Genomic DNA, 22,175 nt, shown 5'->3' with positions numbered 1-22,175 from the left:
ATAGGCCACGTTTACCTAATGACGACTGAGATCCGTCACGCGTAATTTCTAGTGATGTGCAGTTCGTGACTATTTTTACCAGGGCTGCACGCGCGCCACCGGCACCTGGCTAGACCTTCCTTTTTTTTGATAGGCCTAATTAAATATTTAATTATTAAAGTGATAGGCTGAAGAACTTTGTAGAATTTAGATAATTTTGAATACACACATGGAGTATAATAAACAAATGGATAAGACTGTTCTATTCTATTCTCTTTGATTTAGTTTATTTTGCAACTCAGACATATGACTGAATAGATGACATACTGACTGAACTGAATGAAGGATGAATTAAATGTTCAAATATGTTGGAATGATGAGTTTCAGGCATCATGAATGCTCTGCACTTTATTTGGCTAGTAGGCAAATAGGCCTACATTTGGGGTATAATGACTATGGCTGCAGGCCTCCAGAAGGGCACCTTCTGAGGCTGAGGGGTGCTTTTCCGAAGGCGCGTGGTGCTGCATGGAGATCACAAGCTCTGTCGTGATGGAGGGAATAACCTATTTGGAGACTACCTAAGACCACTACAACAGAGTTATTGTAAAGTGTGGAAATAAGCTTATGCCAGATTTAGCCTACGTTTAACCTCTCCCTTGTTCATTTCAATGTCCATATGTCCATGACTGATTTTCATATAAATCATGTCAAATTGTTTTAAATTCATATTAACCCCTCCTACACAATATGCTTTGGCAAGATTTTTAGCGATGAAATACATATCAAAATAGTCGATTAAAAAATATATATTTTGAGTGTCAAAGACTACAGTGGTCAAACGTAATTCATCAATTATTCTTCTATGTTTCATTATTCCTGGTAGATACTACTGGTTATGATTCATTATTCCTGGTAGATACTACTGGTTATGATTCATTATTCCTGGTAGATACTACTGGTTTTGATTGCAGATGGAGCCCAGAGAATGTGATGGTGCAATATTGAATTAGTCATATTTTGATAAGGATGCATGGGGATGTCCACGTCACCCAGAGATATGCCCATGCTGTGGAGATACACCTAGCAGACTGAAACGTCACTGTTTTAGGCATAATACAGCTAATGCTGTCCAGACTTGCGCTGGCAAACAAATCGATTGCATTCGATGAGTAAACTCAACTGAGGAGTAATAGAGAATGGAGACTTTTAACTTGAAAACGTGCAGGATACCTCTTTCCTGTTTCCCTGACATCAGTTTTTTTTTATACTGTGTTATGCTTTAGTGATGGGCATTCCGGCTCTTTTCAGTGAGCCGGCTCCTTTGGCTCCCAAACGGCTCTTTAAAAAAAAAAAAAGTTGTATTTTTTCAAGTCAAACAGTTTGTGATAGTTTGACTATGATTGGTGTTAAAACAATTCTTATTAAATGAAATCATACTCTACCACAATGTATTTAAAAATGCATTGGTTTGTTATGAAAAAGAATGCTATTAAACATTTGCATTTAAAGTATAACTTTTTTAATGTATATCAACAAAGTGCATATAAATGTAACAATTCAAAACAAACACAATCTGAACAGCATAATAGAATATTGCACCATATCAAAGAAAAATAAATAACAATTTGCAAAACTGCAGCATCCCACTTAAAACATTAAACTGGTCCCTCTTTTCTCTCTCTTCTTTATTGCCATTCTAATAACCAGCAGCACACAGCAATGCTGACCATGTTTTGCTTTTATGAGAGATTTGCATTCAGAAATGCAAGCTGCCTCACTTTCGAGGGCCTGATGTGGTGTCTTCTCTCAGTAATTATTTGTCACGTTTTCGAGAAGGCCCTCTCAGAGGGAACGGATGTGGCCACTATGCAGAGTCTCCCTGTCATGACTTTAGATAGCCGTGGGTAGACAGGCCTTGTTCTTCCACCAGCTCAGAGGATCTGCAGATCTTTGGAGGAGGGGCTCCTTCTATTATGATCGGACCTCCATTATGGCATCTGCTGAGCAATTCCTTCGTGCTGCATCCCGGGTTGCTCTCTCGTCAAACAGCAGACGTTTGTGGCACTACTGCTGGTGCTTCTGCTCCATCTGATCCCTCTTCTTCCTGTGCCTGAGCCAGCTGACTGCTGGGGCTGTCCCTCCCTGCTGCTGAGGTTATTCTTTGAAGAGCCTCATCAATCGTTCTGGCATCACTGAAGGCTAAATTCTTAAACCTGGGGTCAAGTGCAGCGGTTTCTGATAGCACGTGATTATATTCCATTCTGTGGAACTTTCTGTACATTGATGAACATAGGGTGTGCATCAACTCTGTCACATGTCCTGTGGTTACTTTGCTTCTCTCTGGCGTTTGGCTGTGATTCGCTGCAGACCCTTACACAGGAGTATCATTTTTGAGGCTGTCATATAGCTGAAAAGAGAGACCAGTAACTTATTAGTTCAGGTTCATGTTTTGTCTACTGATACTACATTCTCATCTACTGCTCATTTACATATATAATACAGGATTAAATAATGATGTAGTAATAACTGCTTACCGTACCTATCTCCACAGTGACCTGCTCAAAGGGTTCCAGGACTCTGCACACCTCCTCCTCCACCTCCCATTCCTCTTGGGTCAGAGCATCAACAGGTGCATTGACAATGGCCAGGGTAGAGATGATGGCATCCTTTGACTCAAGAAACAGCCTCCACATATAAAATGTTGAATTCCATCTTATATTGCAGTCTTGTTTAGGCCCATCTGGCATTGTGTAGACTTTAGTTTTTCAGCACCTACTCTGCTCCTGTGGAACTATTCCACAGCTGCTTTCACAGCTGTTTTCAATTTGTCCAGCTAGACATCGAAAAGTCTTCAATGAAGTGACATGTAACCGACATGTAAGAAGTGGTTACCCTTGATGTCCAGCAGTCAGTGGTAAGGCAAACTGCAGTAGCTTTTTGGACTATTTCCTGCACTGAAGCCTGTGTGCTCTCGTACAGTTGTGGAATAAGTGATTTTGAAAGTGTTTTCCTGCTTGGAATTGTGTACATTGGATTTAGACTATTGCTATAACTTCTAAAACCTCTGTCCTCCACGATGGAAAATGGCTGGAAATCAGCGGCAATCATTTTAGCCAATTCAATATCAATTTGGCCTTGTTTTGCTACAGACATAGACTTTGGCATAAACTGGTCCATAGAAGACTGCGTTGCTGTGGGTTGCGGAGTAGGCCTACTTGACTGAGTGGATACATCTCCACGTGTGGAGGTGGTGGCCCTATCACTAGCAGGCCCGCTAGTTTCTCGACCCTCCGCTACAGCTAGCTTCACAGTTGGGTGCACAGTTCGCATATGCTGGTGTAGGTTGTGCGTAGAACAGGCTTTATATGAGATTTTGTTTTGGCAAATTCTAAACTGCTCTAACATTGACTACATTATTAAAATGCATCCAAATGCTACTGTGCTTCCGACTCATTTTCCAGCTGTTGTTTTCACAGCTGTCCTTCCTCGCTCTCCTCGGCTGCTAAGTGTGTGACAGTGAGTGAGTTGGCTCGGCCCTCCCTCACGCATCTTTGGTTCATTGGTTGACACTGCGTGTCTGATTGACAGGAACAACAGGTGAGACTTAGTCTGAGCAGACAGTCAGAACGAATGTGTGTGCGCTTGAGCATTTAGGCCTATATTTTATTTTTTCGTTATTTGAATTAGTTAATTCTATTAATTTAAATCTTCATTTTTATATAAATAGATTTGTCTCTTCTGATATGCGAGCCGGCTCCCAACGTTCACCTACAAGAGCCGGCTCTTAGAGCCGACTCGTTCGCGAACGACCCATCACTCCTCACTTGCCGTATGGTGTACGTTTTTGTTTTTGTTTTGTTGGTGAGATGGAACTGCCAAAACTCTGAAAGGTATTATTGTACGTCATTGGTTCCTTCATGAACACCCCCCCTCTCAAGCATCCCATTGCCCCTTTGAGTCAAAAGGGAAATAAAAGTATTTTGAGTTGTTTCACTCCCGACTGCCGAACACCTGCGCTCACCATCATTAACAGAACCAAAGGACACTGTCTACCGGTCGCCTCCCACTAGTACAGCAGGCGGGAGGCTGGAGCGACACCGTGTGCTAGCTAGCTCCACTGTGTGATAGCTTGCTAGTTAGCTAGTTAGCACACTGTGTCGCCTCCGCCTGCTGTGTACTGGAGAAAACCATGCCCGACAGGCAGCGGCAAAGGACACTGTCTACTGGTGTTGCCCCCACCGCTAACTACTCAGGCGCACAGTAGGCGGGGGGCCATTGCTGTATGCTAGCTAGATAGCTAGCGAACGGTGTGGCTCCCGCCTGCTGTGTACCGGAGGCCTCCTTAGGACTAGCTGGCACACACTGTTCTTCGCTCGCACCTGCTGAACATCTGCCCTCACCGTTATTAACAGAACTGCAGGGAAACAGTGCCAGACAGGCTGGGGCGATGGACACTACCGGTGTGTAATTGATCATGCTGCAGGCAGCAATAACAGAATGGAGAAGGAAAAAGACATATTTGCACGATGAAATGTAATGAATTCATTATTGAATGGTGTGATGGAGACTAGAGGTCGACCAATTCATCGAAATGGCCGATTTTAATTAGGGCCGAATTCAAGTTTTCATAGCAATCGGTAATCGGCATTGTTGGACACCGATCATGGCCGATTACATTGCACTCCACGGGGAGACTGCATGGCAGGCTGACTACCTGTTATGCGAGTGCAGCAAGGAGCCACGGTAAGATGCTAGATGGCACTAAACGTATCTTATAAACTATCTTAACATGATCACTAGTTAACTACACATGATTGATGATATTACTAGTTTATCTAGCTTGTCCTGCGTTGCATATAATCGATGCGGTGCCTGTTAATTTATCATTGAATCACAGCCTACTTCGCCAAACGGGTGATTTAACAAGCGCATTCGCAAAAAAAGCACTGTCGTTGCACCAATGTGTACCTAACCATTAACAACGCCTTTCTTAAAATCAATACACAAGTATATATTTTTAAACCTGCATATTTAGTTAATATTGCCTGCTAACATGAATTTCTTTTAACTAGGTAAATTGTGTCACTTCTCTTGCAACAGAGTCAGGGTATATGCAACAGTTTGGGCCGTCCGGCTCGTTGTGAACTGTGTGCAGACCATTTCATCCTACAAAGACAGCCAACTTCGCCAAACGGGGGATGATTTAACAAAAGCGCATTTGCGAAAAAAGCACAATCGTTGCACGAATGTACCTAACCATAAACATCAATGCCTTTCTAAAAATCAAAACACAGAAGTATATTTTTTGAAACCTGCATATTTAGTTAAAAGATATTCATGTTAGCAGGCAATATTAAACTAGGGAAATTGTGTCACTTCACTTGCGTACATTGCACGCAGAGTCAGGGTATATGCAACAGTTTGGGCCGCCTGGCTCGTTGCGAACTAATTTGCCAGAATTTTACGTAATTATGACATAACATCGAAGGTTGTGCAATGTAACAGCAATATTTAGACTTGTGGATGCCACCTGTTAGATAAAATACGGAACGGTTCTGTATTTCACAGAAAGAATAAACGTTTTGTTTTCGAAATGATAGTTTCCGGATTTGACCATATTAATGACCTAAGGCTCATATTTCTGTGTGTTAATATGTTATAAATAAGTCTATGATTTAATAGCGCAGTCTGACTGAGCGGTGGTAGGCAGCAGCAGGCTTGTAAGCATCCGTTCAAACAGCACTGTCCTGCATTTGCCAGCAGCTCTTCGCTGTGCTTCAAGCATTGTGCTGTTTATGACTTCAAGCCTAACAACTCCCGAGATTAGGCTGGCAATACTAAAGTACCTATTAGAACATCCAATAGTCAAAGGTATATGAAATACATATGGTATAGAGAAATAGTCCTATAATAACTACAACCTGAAACTTCTTACCTGGGAATGTTGAAGACTCATGTTAAAAGTACCCACCAGCTTTCATATGTTCTGAGCAAGAAACTTAAACGTTAGATTTTTTACATGGCACATATTGCACTTTTACTTTCTTCTCCAACACTTTTTATTTTAGCATTATTTAAACCAAATTGAATGTTTATTTATTTATTTATTTGAGACTAAGTTGATTTTTATTGATATGTTATATTAAGTTCAAATAAGTGTTCATTGTTCATTCAGTACTGTTGTAATTGTCATTATTACAAATATATATATATATATATATATATATATATATATATATATATATATATATATATATATATATATATACACACTGCTCAAAAAAATAAAGGGAACACTAAAATAACACATCCTAGATCTGAATGAATTAAATATTCTTATTAAATACTTTTTTCTTTATATAGTTGAATGTGCTGACAACAAAATCACACAAAAATTATCAATGGAAATCAAATTTATCAACCCATGGAGGTCTGGATTTGGAGTCACACTCAAAATGAAAGTGGAAAACCACACTACAGGCTGATCCAACTTTGATGTAATGTCCTTAAAACAAGTCAAAATGAGGCTCAGTACTGTGTGTGCCTCCACATGCCTGAATGACCTCCCTACAACGCCTGGGCATGCCCCTGATGGATCTCCTCCCAGACCTGGACTAAAGCATCCGCCAACTCCTGGACAGTCTGTGGTGCAATGTGGCGTTGGTGGATGGAGCGAGACATGATGTCCCAGATGTGCTCAATTGTATTCAGGTCTGGGGAACTGGCGGGCCAGTCCATTGCATCAATGCCTTCCTCTTGCAGGACCTGCTGACACACTCCAGCCACATGAGGTCTGGCATTGTCTTGCATTAGGAGGAACCCAGGGCCAACCGCAACAGCATATGGTCTCACAAGGGGTCTGAGGATTTCATCTCGGTACCTAATGGCAGTCAGGCTACCTCTGGCGAGCACATGGAGGGCTGTGCGGCCCCCCCAAAGAAATGCCACCACACACCATGACTGACCCACCGCCAAACCGGTCATGCTGGAGGATGTTGCAGGCAGCAGAACGTTCTCCACGGCGTCTCCAGACTCTGTCACGTCTGTCACATGTGCTCAGTGTGAACCTGCTTTCATCTGTGAAGAGCACAGGGCGCCAGTGGCGAATTTGCCAATCTTGGTGTTCTCTGGCAAATGCCAAACGTCCTGCACGGTGTTGGGCTGTAAGCACAACCCCCACCTGTGGACGTCGGGCCCTCATACCACCCTCATGGAGTCTGTTTCTGACCGTTTGAGCAGACACAGGCACATTTGTGCCTGCTGGAGGTCATTTTGCAGGGCTCTGGCAGTGCTCCTCCTGCTCCTCCTTGCACAAAGGCGGGGGTAGCAGTCCTGCTGCTGGGTTGTTGCCCTCCTACGGCCTCCTCCACGTCTCCTGATGTACTGGCCTGTCTCCTGGTAGTGCCTCCATGCTCTGGACACTACGCTGACAGACACAGCAAACCTTCTTGCCACAGCTCGCATTGATGTGCCATCCTGGATGAGCTGCACTACCTGAGCCACTTGTGTGGGTTGTAGACTCTGTCTCATGCTACCACTAGAGTGAAAGCACCGCCAGCATTCAAAAGTGACCAAAACATCAGCCAGGAAGCATAGGAACTGAGAAGTGGTCTGTGGTCCCCAACTGCAGAACCAATCCTTTATTGGGGGGTGTCTTGCTAAATGCCTATAATTTCCACCTGTTGTCTATTCCATTTGCACAACAGCATGTGAAATTTAAGGTAAATCAGTGTTGCTTCCTAAGTTTGATTTCACAGAAGTGTGATTGACTTGGAGTTACATTGTGTTGTTTAAGTGTTCCCTTTATTTTTTTGAGCAGTGTATGTATATGTATATATATATATACAGTGCCTTGCGAAAGTATTCGGCCCCCTTGAACTTTGCGACCTTTTGCCACATTTCAGGCTTCAAACATATAAAGATATAAAACTGTATTTTTTTGTGAAGAATCAACAACAAGTGGGACACAATCATGAAGTGGAACGACATTTATTGGATATTTCAAACTTTTTTAACAAATCAAAAACTGAAAAATTGGGCGTGCAAAATTATTCAGCCCCCTTAAGTTAATACTTTGTAGCGCCACCTTTTGCTGCGATTACATCTGTAAGTCGCTTGGGGTAAGTCTCTATCAGTTTTGCACATCGAGAGACTGAAATTTTTTCCCATTCCTCCTTGCAAAACAGCTCGAACTCTGAGGTTGGATGGAGAGCATTTGTGAACAGCAGTTTTCAGTTCTTTCCACAGATTCTCGATTGGATTCAGGTCTGGACTTTGACTTGGCCATTCTAACACCTGGATATGTTTATTTTTGAACCATTCCATTGTAGATTTTGCTTTATGTTTTGGATCATTGTCTTGTTGGAAGACAAATCTCCGTCCCAGTCTCAGGTCTTTTGCAGACTCCGTCAGGTTTTCTTCCAGAATGGTCCTGTATTTGGCTCCATCCATCTTCCCATCAATTTTAACCATCTTCCCTGTCCCTGCTGAAGAAAAGCAGGCCCAAACCATGATGCTGCCACCACCATGTTTGACAGTGGGGATGGTGTGTTCAGGGTGATGAGCTGTGTTGCTTTTACGCCAAACATAACGTTTTGCATTGTTGCCAAAAAGTTCAATTTTGGTTTCATCTGACCAGAGCACCTTCTTCCACATGTTTGGTGTGTCTCCCAGGTGGCTTGTGGCAAACTTTAAACAACACTTTTTATGGATATCTTTAAGAAATGGCTTTCTTCTTGCCACTCTTCCATAAAGGCCAGATTTGTGCAATATACGACTGATTGTTGTCCTATGGACAGAGTCTCCCACCTCAGCTGTAGATCTCTGCAGTTCATCCAGAGTGATCATGGGCCTCTTGGCTGCATCTCTGATCAGTCTTCTCCTTGTATGAGCTGAAAGTTTAGAGGGACGGCCAGGTCTTGGTAGATTTGCAGTGTTCTGATACTCCTTCCATTTCAATATTATCGCTTGCACAGTGCTCCTTGGGATGTTTAAAGCTTGGGAAATCTTTTTGTATCCAAATCCGGCTTTAAACTTCTTCACAACAGTATCTCGGACCTGCCTGGTGTGTTCCTTGTTCTTCATGATGCTCTCTGCGCTTTTAACGGACCTCTGAGACTATCACAGTGCAGGTGCATTTATACGGAGACTTGATTACACACAGGTGGATTGTATTTATCATCATTAGTCATTTAGGTCAACATTGGATCATTCAGAGATCCTCACTGAACTTCTGGAGAGAGTTTGCTGCACTGAAAGTAAAGGGGCTGAATAATTTTGCACGCCCAATTTTTCAGTTTTTGATTTGTTAAAAAAGTTTGAAATATCCAATAAATGTCGTTCCACTTCATGATTGTGTCCCACTTGTTGTTGATTCTTCACAAAAAAATACAGTTTTATATCTTTATGTTTGAAGCCTGAAATGTGGCAAAAGGTCGCAAAGTTCAAGGGGGCCGAATACTTTCGCAAGGCACTGTGTGTATATATATATATATATATATGTAAATCGTCCGATTAATCGGTATCTGCTTTTTTGGGTCCTCCAATAATCGGTATCGGCGTTGAAAAATGATAATCGGTTGACCTTTTAATTTTTTATTTTATTTGGACCTCTAATGGAGACAGCTTTGTAGACCTTAAACCTACAGTCTGCTCAACAAACAAACTTGAGAACAAATAATTTGGGGTGCTGCAGTTTGCAAAATACATTGTGCTTATCGCCCGCATGGCAGTCAAGCAATGCATTCCAACTAGGTAGCTATTCTCTCTTACCAACAACTTCAAAAATGTGTAAATACTGCCCTCTAGTGTCAGTTGCAATCACAATTCAATAACGAGCAAAAGAGCAGAGACTGGTATCCAGGCTACTGGAAGTTGGGCGAGGCCTGTTTGCAGTCCAGTGTAAAAACCTATGACCAACTTTGGGAAAATAACACACGGCTGCTATGTATGAATAACATGTTACTCTTTTTCTACAGTTTCCAAGATGGCTTGGACTCGAGGTGGATCATTTCGTGTTTCTAGGGGTGCCAGCTTTGCCCAAATCCTCAAGAAAAATATTTGTGCCCCACCTGGATTGGCAGTGGCATATGTGTCTCCGGCTGTCTCAGAAGTTAACAAAAACCTTTTTGACCCGGCATGCAACACCAATTGTAAGCTTAAGTAAATGTTGTGAAAGGGATGGGTCCTGTTGGTTTCTGTGCTTTGTGAAGGTGAAAATGGCCACCCATCCCACTTTGGCACTAGCACCAGAAACTGATGTTTGGTTGTCTTGTTGTTCTGCCACAGGTGGTGGCATCAGATCGAAAAGCATTCCCCAAGAGTTAATTGACCGATACAAGCGGGGTGAGACCCACGCAGTGTCAGCTCTTTACCAGCTCTCTCAGGTTCTACAGTTCCAGGTTGAGTTAAAGGAAACGGTAACCACAGGTACGTCTCAAACCATATCCTCCATTGATCCTCCATCCATAGGCTCTTATTCATGGCAGTGTATATACATGTTCAGTAATATGATGTGATGACTGTCCAGGTAACATCCCAGGCTTCTACTTTGCCTTCTGTGTCGTGATTGACGGGGTGAAGTACAAGACTGGGATGGGGATCAATAAGAAGGAGGCCAGGGCCAGTGCAGCTCAGCTGGCCCTTGAGGACCTGCTGCCCACCTTGGATGGAGATTCTCTGCTACCAGAGGCGTTGGGTGAATAGCTGTACCAACTAGTTTGATGAAATGTCTGTAATTGGAAATCGATTTTCAATTGAAATTCAATGTTTTAGGGAATGGTTTGTAAATGGACTGTCAAAATAAGATAGTGTGTGGTTTCAGATGGCCCTCCTCCCTTGCCAGTGAAAGAGAGTCAGTCTACAGGCTCAGAGATCCATCCTAGAAGAACCATTTATGGCAAGTCATTTATTTTTTAATTATTCAGTTATTTTATTTATGTTTTGTAGTTGTTGGAAAGCACATTGTTTGTCAAAGTTGCTTAAAACTATTGGATTTTGATCTGCAAACTATGACATGTTAGGGGTTGTTTCTGGACATTAAGCAGTGATGGTGTTTTTTCCCCCTACTGTACCGTAGAGCGTCAGAACCCCATCAACGAGCATGTTCCCCAGGCAGTGAGAGAGCTGCTGAGTAAGCTGATGGACAGCTACCCCGAGGTCTCTGCCTGCAGGAGCACAGTGGCAGCATTTATCACTCAGTCACGTAATTAAGGAGGCACTGGGAGACACTCTTTTTCCATGTCTGGTTATATATTGGCTATATTTAAATGTTATATACAGTACTGTGCAAAAGTTTTAGGTAGGTGTGAAAAAATGCTGTAAAGTAAGAATGCTTTCAAAAATAGTCATGTTAATAGATTATATTTAGCAATCAACTAAATGCAAAGTGAGTGAACAAGGAAAATCAAAATTAAATCCATATTTGGTGTAACCACCCTTTTCCTTCAAAACAGCATCAATTTTTTAGGTACACTTGCACAAAGTCACAGATTTGTAGGCATATAGTCAGGTGTATGATTAAACAATTATACCAAACAGGTGCTAATGATAATCAATTCAATATGTAGGTTGAAACACAATCAGTAACCGAAACAGAAACAGCTGTGTAGGAGGAATAAAACTGGGTGAGGAACATTCAAACTCAGCTAACAAGGTGAGGTTGCTCAAGTCAGTTTGTCAAAAGTCATGCATACCATGGCAAGACTGAGCACTGCAACAAGACATAAGGTCTTTATACGGCATCAGCAAGGTCTCTCCCAGGCAGAAATGTCAAGGCTGACAGGGGTTTCCAGATGTCCAAGCTCTTTTGAAGAAGCACAAAGAAACAGGCAACGTTGAGGACCATAGACGCAGTGGTCGGCCAAGGACACTTACTGCAGCAGATGAAAAACACATCATCAAGCAGTGGGACCCTGGTACACCCATCTACTGCGCGGAGAAGTCTGGTCAGAAGTGGCCTTCATTTTTAATTTAAATTTTTTTTTACAAATATTTTTTAATTTTTTTATTTCACCTTTATTTAACCAGGTAGGCTAGTTGAGAACAAGTTCTCATTTGCAGAAAAAAATGGGGAGTCTATATACATTGTGTGCAAAAGGCATGAGGAGGTAGGCGAATAATAACAATTTTGCAGGTTAATAACACTGGCGTGATAAATGATCAGATGGTCATGTACAGGTAGAGATATTGGTGTGCAAAGACTTGCGGCCAAAAAGCCATATCTCCGACGTGGAAACAAGGCCAAGCGACTCAACTATGCATGGAAACACACAAACTGGGGTGCAGAAGAATGGCAGCAGGTGCTCTGGACTGATGAGTCAACATTTGAAATATTTGGCTGTAGCAGAAGGCAGTTTGTTCGCCGAAGGGCTGGAGAGCGATACACAAATGAGTGTCTGCGGGCAACTGAAGCATGGTGGAGGTTCCTTGCAAGTTTGGGGCTGCATTTCTGCAAATGGAGTTGGGGATTTGGTCAGAATTAATGGCCTCAATGCTGAGAAGCACAGGCAGATACTTATGCATCATGCAATACCATCAGGGAGGCATCTGATTGGCCCCACATTTTTTTCTGCAGCATGACAACGACCTAGAAATGATGGTGTGGCACCCACAGACCCCTGATCTCAACATCATTGAGTCTCTGGGATTACATGAAGAGAGAGAAGCACCTGAGGCTGCCTAAATCCACAGAAGAACTGTGGTTAGTTCTCCAAGATGTTTGGGCCAACCTACCTGCCGAGTTACTTAGAAAACTTTGTGCAAGTGTATCTAGAATAATGGATGTGTTTTTGAAGGCTGGTCACACCAAATATTGATTTATGTAGATTTTTCTTATGTTCACTCACTTAGCATTTTGTTAATTGATAAATCTAAACTATTAACATGTCTATTTTTGAAAGCATTCTTACTTTACAGCCTTTTTTCACACCTACCTAAAACTTTTGCACAGTACTGTACACACAGTGTATTTGGAAAGTATTCAGACCCCTTGACTTTTCTACATTTTGTTACGTTACTTATTCTAAAATTGATTAGTTCCCCCCCATCACACAATACCCCATAATGACAAAGCAAAAACAGGTTTTTAGAAATGTATAAAACATTTACAAAAAATCAAAACCTCAAAAATGTACATAAGTATTCAGACCCTTTACTCAGTACTTTGTTGAAGCACCTTTGGCAGCGATTACACCCTAGAGTCTTCTTGGGTATGACGCTACAAGCTTGGTACACTTGCATTTGGGGAGTTTCTCCCCTTCTTCTCTGCAGATCCTCTCACTCAAGCTCTGTCATGTTGGATGGGGAGCGTCGATGCACAGTTCTTTTCAGGTCTCTCCAGAGACTCTCCAGAGTTCGATCGGGTTCAAGTCCAGCCTCTGGCTGGGCTACTCACGGACATTCAGAGACTTGTCCCAAAGCCACTCCTGCGTTGTCTTGCCTGTGTGCTTAGGGTTGTTGTCCTGTTGGAAGGTGAACCTTCGCCCCAGTCTAAGGACCTGCTCCAGAGCGCTCAGGACTTCATCAAGGATCTCTCTGTACTTTGCTTCGTTCATCTTTCCCTCAATTCTGACTGGTCTCCTGGTCCCTGCCGCTGTCAAACATCCCCACAGCATGATCCTGCCACCACTGTATTTCACCGTAGGGATGATGCCAGGTTTCTTCCAGACATGACGCTTGGCATTAGACCAAAGAGTTCAATCTTGGTTTCATCAGACCAGAGAATCTTGTTTCTAATGGTCTGAAAGTCTTTAGGTGCCTTTTGGAAAACTCTAAGGGTCTAAATGCTTATGCACAATTTATTTTTTATTTTATTTTATTTTTTACTTCATGGATTTTTTCCCCCAATTTTAGTCTAAAATAAAATACCCAAATCTTCCTGCCTGAAGCAAGGATATGCATATTCTTGGTACCATTTGAAAAGAAACACTTTGAAGTTTGTGGAAATGTGAAAGGAATGTAGGAGAATATAACACAATAGATCTGGTAAAAGACAATACAAAGAAAAAGCCAACGTTTTTTTTGTACCATCTTTGAAATGCAAGAGAAAGGCTATAATGTATTATTCCAGCCCAAGCGCAATTTTGATTTTGGCCACTAGGTGGCAGCAGTGTACATGCACAGTTTTAGACTGATCTAATGAACCATTGCATTTCTGTGAGATTTTCTATCAAGACTGCCTAAATGTGCCTAATTTGTTTTGTAATAACTTTTCATGTTCAAAACTTTGCAGTCTCCTCAGATAATAGCATGGCGTTTTTCACTGTAATATCTACTGTAGTAGATAGTATAGTTAGATGAAGAATTTAAGCTTTCTGCCAACATCAGACATGTCTATGTCCTGGGAAATGTTCTTGTTACTTACAACCTCATGCTAATCGCATTAGCCTTTGTTAGCTCAACCGTCCCGCAGGGGACCCACCGATCCTGAAGAAGTTTTAAGAAAAAACATTTTTTTTTGCTTTTTCATTATAAGATATTGTGTGTGTAGATTTCTGAGGATTTTTATTTTATTTAATCCAATTTTGAATAAGGCTCTAACGTAACAAAATGTGGGAGAAGTCAAGGGGTCCGAATACTTTCTGAAGGCACGTTTGAATTATATTAGATACATTTTAAGTTGCTATTATGAATGTTACCGGTAAATGTGTTCTCTGTGCGCGGCTCATGAACATCCATCTAGCCAGTGGATGTGAAGTGGTGGCCATTGGAACAGGGAATTACAACACTAAGGAGAGCGCTACACCAAATGGACGGGTTCTTCACGACTCTCATGCAGTTGTAACAGCAAGGAGATCACTGATGCGGTACATTTATCTCAATCAGTGTATTCATGAATGTGAAAAAACATCCCTTCAAAACACCATTTTTTCTTTATATCCAGGAAGCAAAGATGGTTGTGAGAAAGTTTAAATTGTTCTTATGTGGTTTATGTTGTATTTCCTGGAACTTTTCCATGCTCTGAGAACACTGCTTAGATCATGTCATTTACAACATCGTAAGTCAGTCAAGGGCAATTACAAATGAATCTGACAAAGCTGGTTATATTTTTTCAAACCCCTCTCACTACAACCCAGCGATATTCAATAACAGTTCATTCATTCATTCACTGCCTCCTACAATGTTCTCCCTATAAACTTTAGAGCACCAAGATTCCATACAAACATTCCCTTATTTCACATTACTTTCAGGGTACCAAATATGCATTAGTTTGTAGTAGTTATACCTGTATAATCATGTTTTATTTGCAGTTATCTGTACAGGCACCTGTTGCTGTTCTTTAGTAAGAATCGCAGCCTTGAGGAGAAGTCCATGTTCCAGCAGGACAAGAACACCAAGCTGCTCAGTCTGAAGAGCAACATCACGCTCCACCTGTACATGAACCAGATGCCCAAAGGAGCCGCCCAGATCCCATCCAATCTGTTAGTGAATGGCAACTCTAAAACTCCTTATGCCCCACGAGTACTCAGCTAATAGCCAAGTTGATATTTTCCAGCCTGTCTGTCCCTTCAGCCTTGATCTTTTTCTCCCCTCAGGCGCCTGAACCCCCTCTCCATCTCAGCCTGGGAGGTGAACAACCAGATCAGCCTGCACGTGACGGTGGAGGGCAAGGTGTTCTCAGTCTTCTCCCCCACCTTCGACCAGGCCGCCTCCAGGGTGGTTAGCATGTCGGCCAGTGACAAGATCACCCAGTGGCAGGTGCTGGGTTTCCAGGGAGCCCTGCTCAGTCACTTCACTGAGCCCATCTACGTCAGCAGCATCCTCGTAGGCAAGTCCCTCAATCATAGGTTACACCTCAATAGTCTGAAAAGCAGTGTTTCTCAACTCCAGTCGTATGTAGCCCAGTGGACAGCACGTTTGTGTTCTATCTCTGCACTAACACACCTGATTTAACGCATCAACTGATCAGGTCATCGAGCACGTAAGTTGTATCAGGTGATGTAGTGCTGGATTGGAACAAAAATGCGAATTCTCTCCTAGTCTTTCCTTCTGGGCTGATTTCAAAGAATAGATTTCTTTCAAATGGTGTAAAATGAAGGCGAGTGCTTCTGCCATCGTCCTCATCCTCAAATGCAGGCGACGTGAGCTGCTGTGACGTAAGGGGCATGGAGATTGCGGTGAACCAGCGTGTGGACGGCATCACCCCCCGCCTACCCATGTACTACTGCGTGTACCGGCCCCACATCAGCCTGGTGCCCACGGCGTGCCCTGAGGGTGGCGCAAACACCAACGCCCAGTGGAGCCGCGGCATCAACTGGAGCCAGGGGGACGTCTCCCTGGAGGTGGTGGACGGCCTGGAGGGCAAGACGGTGGAGGCGTAAGACTATTTCATAGTCAGACTTTCCCCAAATGTTCTGAAATAATATGAACTTCATGATATGAAATAGGCCCCATTCTGACTTGAAAACCCAGGGAATCTACAGGTGATCTGTTAGCTGATTCTTCACAACGGCCATGTTGATTTGTGTGTCAGGTCTCCGTTTAAGAGCGGCCCTGCCCTGGCCAGTCGCCTGTGTAAAGCAGCCATGCTGAGTCGCTTCAACCTGGTGGCCCAGGAGGCTTCAAGACGGGACCTGCTAGCTACAGTCTCCTACAGAGAGGCCAAGGTAATAAAAACGCTCCTCTCGTCTCCCCCCACCACGGTTGGGCTCCATTCAATTTGAATTCATGCACTGCCCACTAGCTCCACTAGGAAACCATGAGTGGGTGTGGGACAGGATCAATTACAAACCCTCTCAGATGTTACCTTTAACAAATGTGTGAAGTCTCCTGTCCCATTGTTTAGCATTAATAATCCATGTCCCATTAATGGGTTTTCTAGATGATGGCCAAGCCCTACCAGGAGGCCAAGAGTGTGCTGAGGTCCTACTTAGCGCAGCAAGGCTACGGCTCCTGGGTGGCCAAGCCTCCAGTGAGCGATCACTTCAGCATGTGAGAGGACCCCAGTGTGACTCTTCACTAAAAAAAACATTTGTGAAACTTCTCCACCTACACTTGAACAGAAAACGACATCAAAAAGCATACCTCAGCAGGACAAATGGGAGCATAAAATAATAGGTTGACATGATGCCCTTAAACTGCAAGTTAATCTTCCATAGCCTGTGAAGTTAAGATTATTATGAAAAATGGTTTCATGAGGTTTTTATTTGTTTAATGTGTTTTTTTTTTTTGGTGTCACAATTTGTTAGAAGGCACAAAAAACAAGTTTCTGAAAAAGTTTTTCTCATAGATTTTTAATGTTCTATTTAGTTCTGTGGTCACATTGTTGTGCATTATGCTTTGAGATAAGAAATTGAATATAAATAAACCTCTCAAATGATAAAGGTTTGGCAATAATATCAGTAGATTTAATTGATTGTGTGCTTTTTGACAAAGAACTATGCCATTCAAAGTTGAAGGTAAGACTTTCTCTGTAATACTGCCAAGATATTGTATGAACTAGTCCAGTCAACTCTTGTGGCTGACGGGAATTCATGCAATGATCTTCATTATGCATGCAACCAGAGCAATTAAAAACATGATTGAATTTAGACTAAGGATCTGCAATGCATTTAAATCAATCATCCAACGTGCTCTCATCAGGAGTTTGCATGCACCTTGACATTGCACATGAGAACAAGTCAATTGCATACCAATGTATTATCAGTTTGTAGGAAGTCATGTTGTGTGTCAGAGGTCCGTAGTTGTGATTTTGCCTTGCATTGATACCGCCAGTGGTTTCACAAGCTGATCCCACCATCTAAGAACGAGCACGGTCTTTACTATAAACACACACACACAGGAAATGCTATGGTTTCCTGTGCAGGCGACGCAGCATATCATATCACTCGTTGTAATGTTTACACAGCCCTATTTTGTTGTATTAACCTGGCTTCTTTTTACTTCCTTGTATACAGGAAGTCTCCCGTGCATTAAGGGACCCGACGCTCCAGGATCAAACACCTGAATAGTATGTATGAACCACTCTAGATCTGCTGTTTGTGGCATGCCTGGATGGGTTATCGTGTAAAGCCTGGTATTTATGCAAATATGCTGCAAGGCTGGATGCAAAATTGTTCATAGTGAAGGTGTCACTGTAGTGACATGAATGGAACACGTTGATATTGAAACTGTCTTGATAGGAGCCTTGGACGCTGATGTCCGCTCAGACGTACATTGTCATTGTTTATCTGAATTACATGTCAAACATTCATTGACGAGTGACTACTGTCAAGGCTTGGTTTGGATGCATGGAATTGTCCTTTCATGTCGAGCTAGTATATAGAAGATACTGTGGTGTATGAGGTATTTGGTTATTGACGTATTCAAGTCGAGGCGGTTGTCCAAACGGGGATGGCCGAACACTCTGCTGGTACACAAGGGGTTGGCCAGAGTGGGTCATTATCTGATTCTTAAATCACCGACTCCCAAATAACGGATCCAGATCCTTGTTATCAGAAGGTGTGTGAATCATATAATTGGAATAGTAATGAATAGGATCTCTGTGATTAAAGTGCTTGGCACAGCAGCCCCGTTGAAATAGTAGATGCAGAGATAAACAGGATATCCAGTTCTCTTGATGTGGTCGCACACTGCTTTTTAGGCCTACCTCTCATTTGGGTAAGCTAGATTTAGGTCATACAGCCCGTGTTTAGAATAGTCATGTTTGAGGCACCATGTTAAGAACTTGATCCTGGAAAACGTTTCCTGTTCACATAAGATGGGTGGGTGGCCCGACGCATACGAAGGGAAGGATTGGCAGTAGAATAAAGTCAACTTTTGAGTGGTTTACACATTACTGGAAGGCAGCTACTTTGGCTATGTTTTAGAACAGCAAAATGACTGTTTAAGCCCTTCTAAGATTCCAATGTGTTTAAGGAGCTTCAACACATTGCATTAGCTACATCATATTCATACTACTGGTGATGTCAATGGGTTTTCTTTTAGGCCAGGTGCAGGAGACCAGCCCACCGTAAACATGAATCACTACATTACTCGAGCTTGAGGTTAGAATGTCATTTACATTTACTACCATTTTGTGGATGAGGACGAGCTCATTTTCCATCCATGGACTTTAATTGTTTAGTGCCCTATAACTGAGAAGGGAATTCCCCCTCCTACAGAGGTCACCTATAGGAACCCACCTCCTCTAAGTTGGCCTGCCTTTCACTCTCGATTTTAGCATAGACCCGGCAACAATTTGTTCAAACCACAGTATGACTTACCGTAGTACACAGTCAGATATTGTGATATTCCATTGAAACATACAGTAGGAGACGGAAGGAAGCTCAGTAGAGATGAATTTAGATGCAGCTGAGAGCCCCACACCTCCGAACTATCCCCACATGGGCCGATAAGCAATTTATACTTGTACAATGAAGTGGTCCCACGAGCTGCGAACGTAGGAGCCCACCTAAGTCTAGGCAACGAGGATTCCAGATTCGGGCAAAAGGGCATTCGACTCTTGGTCTTACTGCGCCGAACTCTAATTCACATATAATTAACGATAAAACCAATCAATTTAAATGCATCTTATTTGCTACATTAGTGTTAGCAATGTTTAACCCTAAAAAAACAAGTAAATTCATTTCAAATACTTTTAATTGCAAATTTATTATCAAGGTTATAGAAACAGTCTATGTGTAGAAATCAAAATATAATAAATATGTAATAAATACATAAATAAATAACTTAATTAGAGCTTTTTAGAAGCTTAAATACATTATAGTTAACAGACATTGAGAACTCAAACACTTGCATTCAGAACAGTTCAGGTACAGTATATGGATATCACATCATTAAACAGAACCTACAGTAGCCCCTTCCTTCATTATGTAGGGCTTTCCTACCAGGTTAAGGACATCCAGTTAGACATATAAATATATATATATATTTTAAAAGCTGGTGTTAAACAATGTTACACAAATTGTTAGAGATAATATATAGTATCAGTGCAATGACAATCTACTTCCTGTGACCCCATCCTCCCCCCATGTAACTGGGAGCTAGAACCTATTTTATCATGGGGACCGTTGGGCAGATAGAGCTTTAGCTAAACTGATCATATTCTCCATGAACTCCTTGCAAGACTTTTTGGACAGCGGGTTCTCACGGCTGCATTCTGACGAGTCCGTTCTCTGAGGAGATAAGGTATGATTTAGTCTAAAGCCATGTAAAGTGGTACACCAACTTATATGAGCCGACCTGTTTACTAAGAAAATATATCTCTATATTTTTTTTGAACTGGCAAGACGTTTAGGGAAAGTAATAAGACTTACGATATCATCAGATGTCTTTTGTAGGACCGTCAAAATCCTGTTGATATGATGCTGCAGATTTCTGTTGTCATTGAGGTGGTTCAGTTGTTGAATAGAACAGGCCAGTGCTCCAGCAATGCTTTTCTGCAACCGAGAGAAAGAGACGTAACTGTTTGCCCTGGGGCTCTTTGATTTTGTGACATGGAAAAAGAGGCTGTGGATTAGTTGTGGTGAATTGCACTGCCAAGACGGGAGTGGGTTTTAGTTGTTCAAATTGCTATTTGAAATGAGTTGAACCACCGTCTGCAACCTTGCTGTGTTTCCTGTACTAGTGGTCTTCTATGAACCGTCGAAGCAGAAATAATGCTTTAGCAAGTCAGAACCCCAGCTAGGGCTAGAGGCTACATGTGAGTGGAAAGGTTAAGGGCTACTGTGTTGTACATTTGCAGATATCAGTTGTTGAACATGTTTAGTTAGCCTTACCTCTACATCCGCTGGAGACGGAGCATAGAAGAATGTACCTTCTTCTGGCTACAGGACAATATGGAAAAAGAGAAATGTTAGTTGATCACAGAAATACAGAAATACATCAAAATTATTTGAACACCTCTTATGTCATGAAGGGACTTACACATGTAATATTTATTTGTAGTCGTTCGATTCCTTTTGCAATTTTCAAGTAATTGGTAGCCGGGCTTCCTTGAAGTCCAACTGAGAGAAAAAGCATCAAAAAGGCAATCCTGAATATGTTTTCCATGATAATCTGAAGGTCTTGTAGGCAGAGTCCTGTGAGGTGTATACGAAGGGAGGTCTGGAGTCTGTAAATGTTTGTCATCTTAGATTGTTAGCAGTCTTTTATATACCGTGCTGTGTGGAAAATCAAAGGGCGGGTTGAATTTATTGCTCTAGATATTACCACATGCAAGCAGCTATATTTTTCCTCTTGATGACTGTTGGGATTTTTTCTTTGCATAGTTGTTACAAGGTGGTAAAATCCCCTTGGTGACATATAGTGGCACAGCATTAGACTGTACACAGTAGATAGACTTTTCAATTTGTGGTGGTGAGGGGTGATTCTTGAGCTGACGTGTGGGTTTACTAACGTGTCATCTGGAGTTTGTGGTCGTTGGTCAGTTCTGAGCATCACTTACAAAAGATTTTCTCTCTAAGGAAAGGGAGATACCTCTAAATATCAAATGTGTTGCTTTGTCCATAGCGCCCTTAAAATATTCCCATCTCTGGTTAAGATGTACCAGTTGAAAAGCCATTACAACAAAGAAACTACAACACAATTGTGCATGCAGAGAGACTAGTTTTTCTGCAAAGTTGCTTCAGGATCAGTAGCTATTATTTTCCCTCAACATGTGATCAGTTAATTATGTTGCTGCCAACGTGTGATCACTTGTTGATCACGCGGCGGGTAGCCTAGTGGTTAGAGCATTGGACTAGTAACCGCAAGGTCAAATCCCCAAGCTGAAAAGGTACACATCTGTCGTTCTGTCCCTGAACAAGGCAGTTAACCCACTAGGCCGTCATTGAAAATAAGAATTTGTTCTTAACTGACTTGCCTAGTTCAATAAAGGTGTAAAAAAAAACGTGGTGATCAGTTAATTATGTTGCAGCCAACATGATGATTGCTGTCTCCACTCTAAGCTTCTATCAGATTTTCTTTGGTATGATGTCAAGATTATCTGTGATTGCATGATCTCTCTTGTCTTTCTCTGTGTCTCTGGCTGTCTGGCTCTGTCACACTCGCTGTGTGTCTCTGGCTGTGTGTCTCGGGCTCTCGCTGTGTCTCGGGCTCTCGCTGTGTCTCGGGCTCTCGCTGTGTCTCGGGCTCTCGCTGTGTCTCGTGCTCTCGCTGTGTCTCGTGCTCTCGCTGTGTGTCTCTCTCTCTCGCTGTGTGTTTCTCTATCTCTCTCGCTGTGTGTCTCTCTCGCTGTGTTTCTCTCTCTCTCTCTC

The 22,175-nt window shown here is 42.3% G+C and overlaps 1 protein-coding gene across 1 annotated transcript in view; it reads left to right on the top strand.

The window, feature by feature from the left end:
* LOC139365995 (adenosine deaminase domain containing 1 (testis-specific)) overlaps positions 1 to 17,053 on the top strand; it is a 40,546-nt gene extending 23,493 nt beyond the window's left edge. The window contains exons 2-12 of the mRNA XM_071103067.1: positions 9,957 to 10,130; positions 10,267 to 10,407; positions 10,508 to 10,675; positions 10,802 to 10,876; positions 11,057 to 11,182; positions 14,660 to 14,783; positions 15,228 to 15,398; positions 15,513 to 15,745; positions 16,054 to 16,294; positions 16,451 to 16,583; positions 16,799 to 17,053. Coding sequence (XP_070959168.1) covers positions 9,965 to 10,130; positions 10,267 to 10,407; positions 10,508 to 10,675; positions 10,802 to 10,876; positions 11,057 to 11,182; positions 14,660 to 14,783; positions 15,228 to 15,398; positions 15,513 to 15,745; positions 16,054 to 16,294; positions 16,451 to 16,583; positions 16,799 to 16,912 — 1,692 coding nt within the window. The 5' untranslated portion in view covers positions 9,957 to 9,964 and the 3' untranslated portion in view covers positions 16,913 to 17,053. The remainder of the gene's footprint in view (positions 1 to 9,956; positions 10,131 to 10,266; positions 10,408 to 10,507; positions 10,676 to 10,801; positions 10,877 to 11,056; positions 11,183 to 14,659; positions 14,784 to 15,227; positions 15,399 to 15,512; positions 15,746 to 16,053; positions 16,295 to 16,450; positions 16,584 to 16,798) is intronic.
* Positions 17,054 to 22,175: the final 5,122 nt, after the last annotated feature.

This window comes from Oncorhynchus clarkii, chromosome 14, assembly GCF_045791955.1.
Source record: "Oncorhynchus clarkii lewisi isolate Uvic-CL-2024 chromosome 14, UVic_Ocla_1.0, whole genome shotgun sequence".
Taxonomy (NCBI): domain Eukaryota; kingdom Metazoa; phylum Chordata; class Actinopteri; order Salmoniformes; family Salmonidae; genus Oncorhynchus; species Oncorhynchus clarkii.
This window is presented reverse-complemented; position numbering and strand designations above follow the sequence as displayed.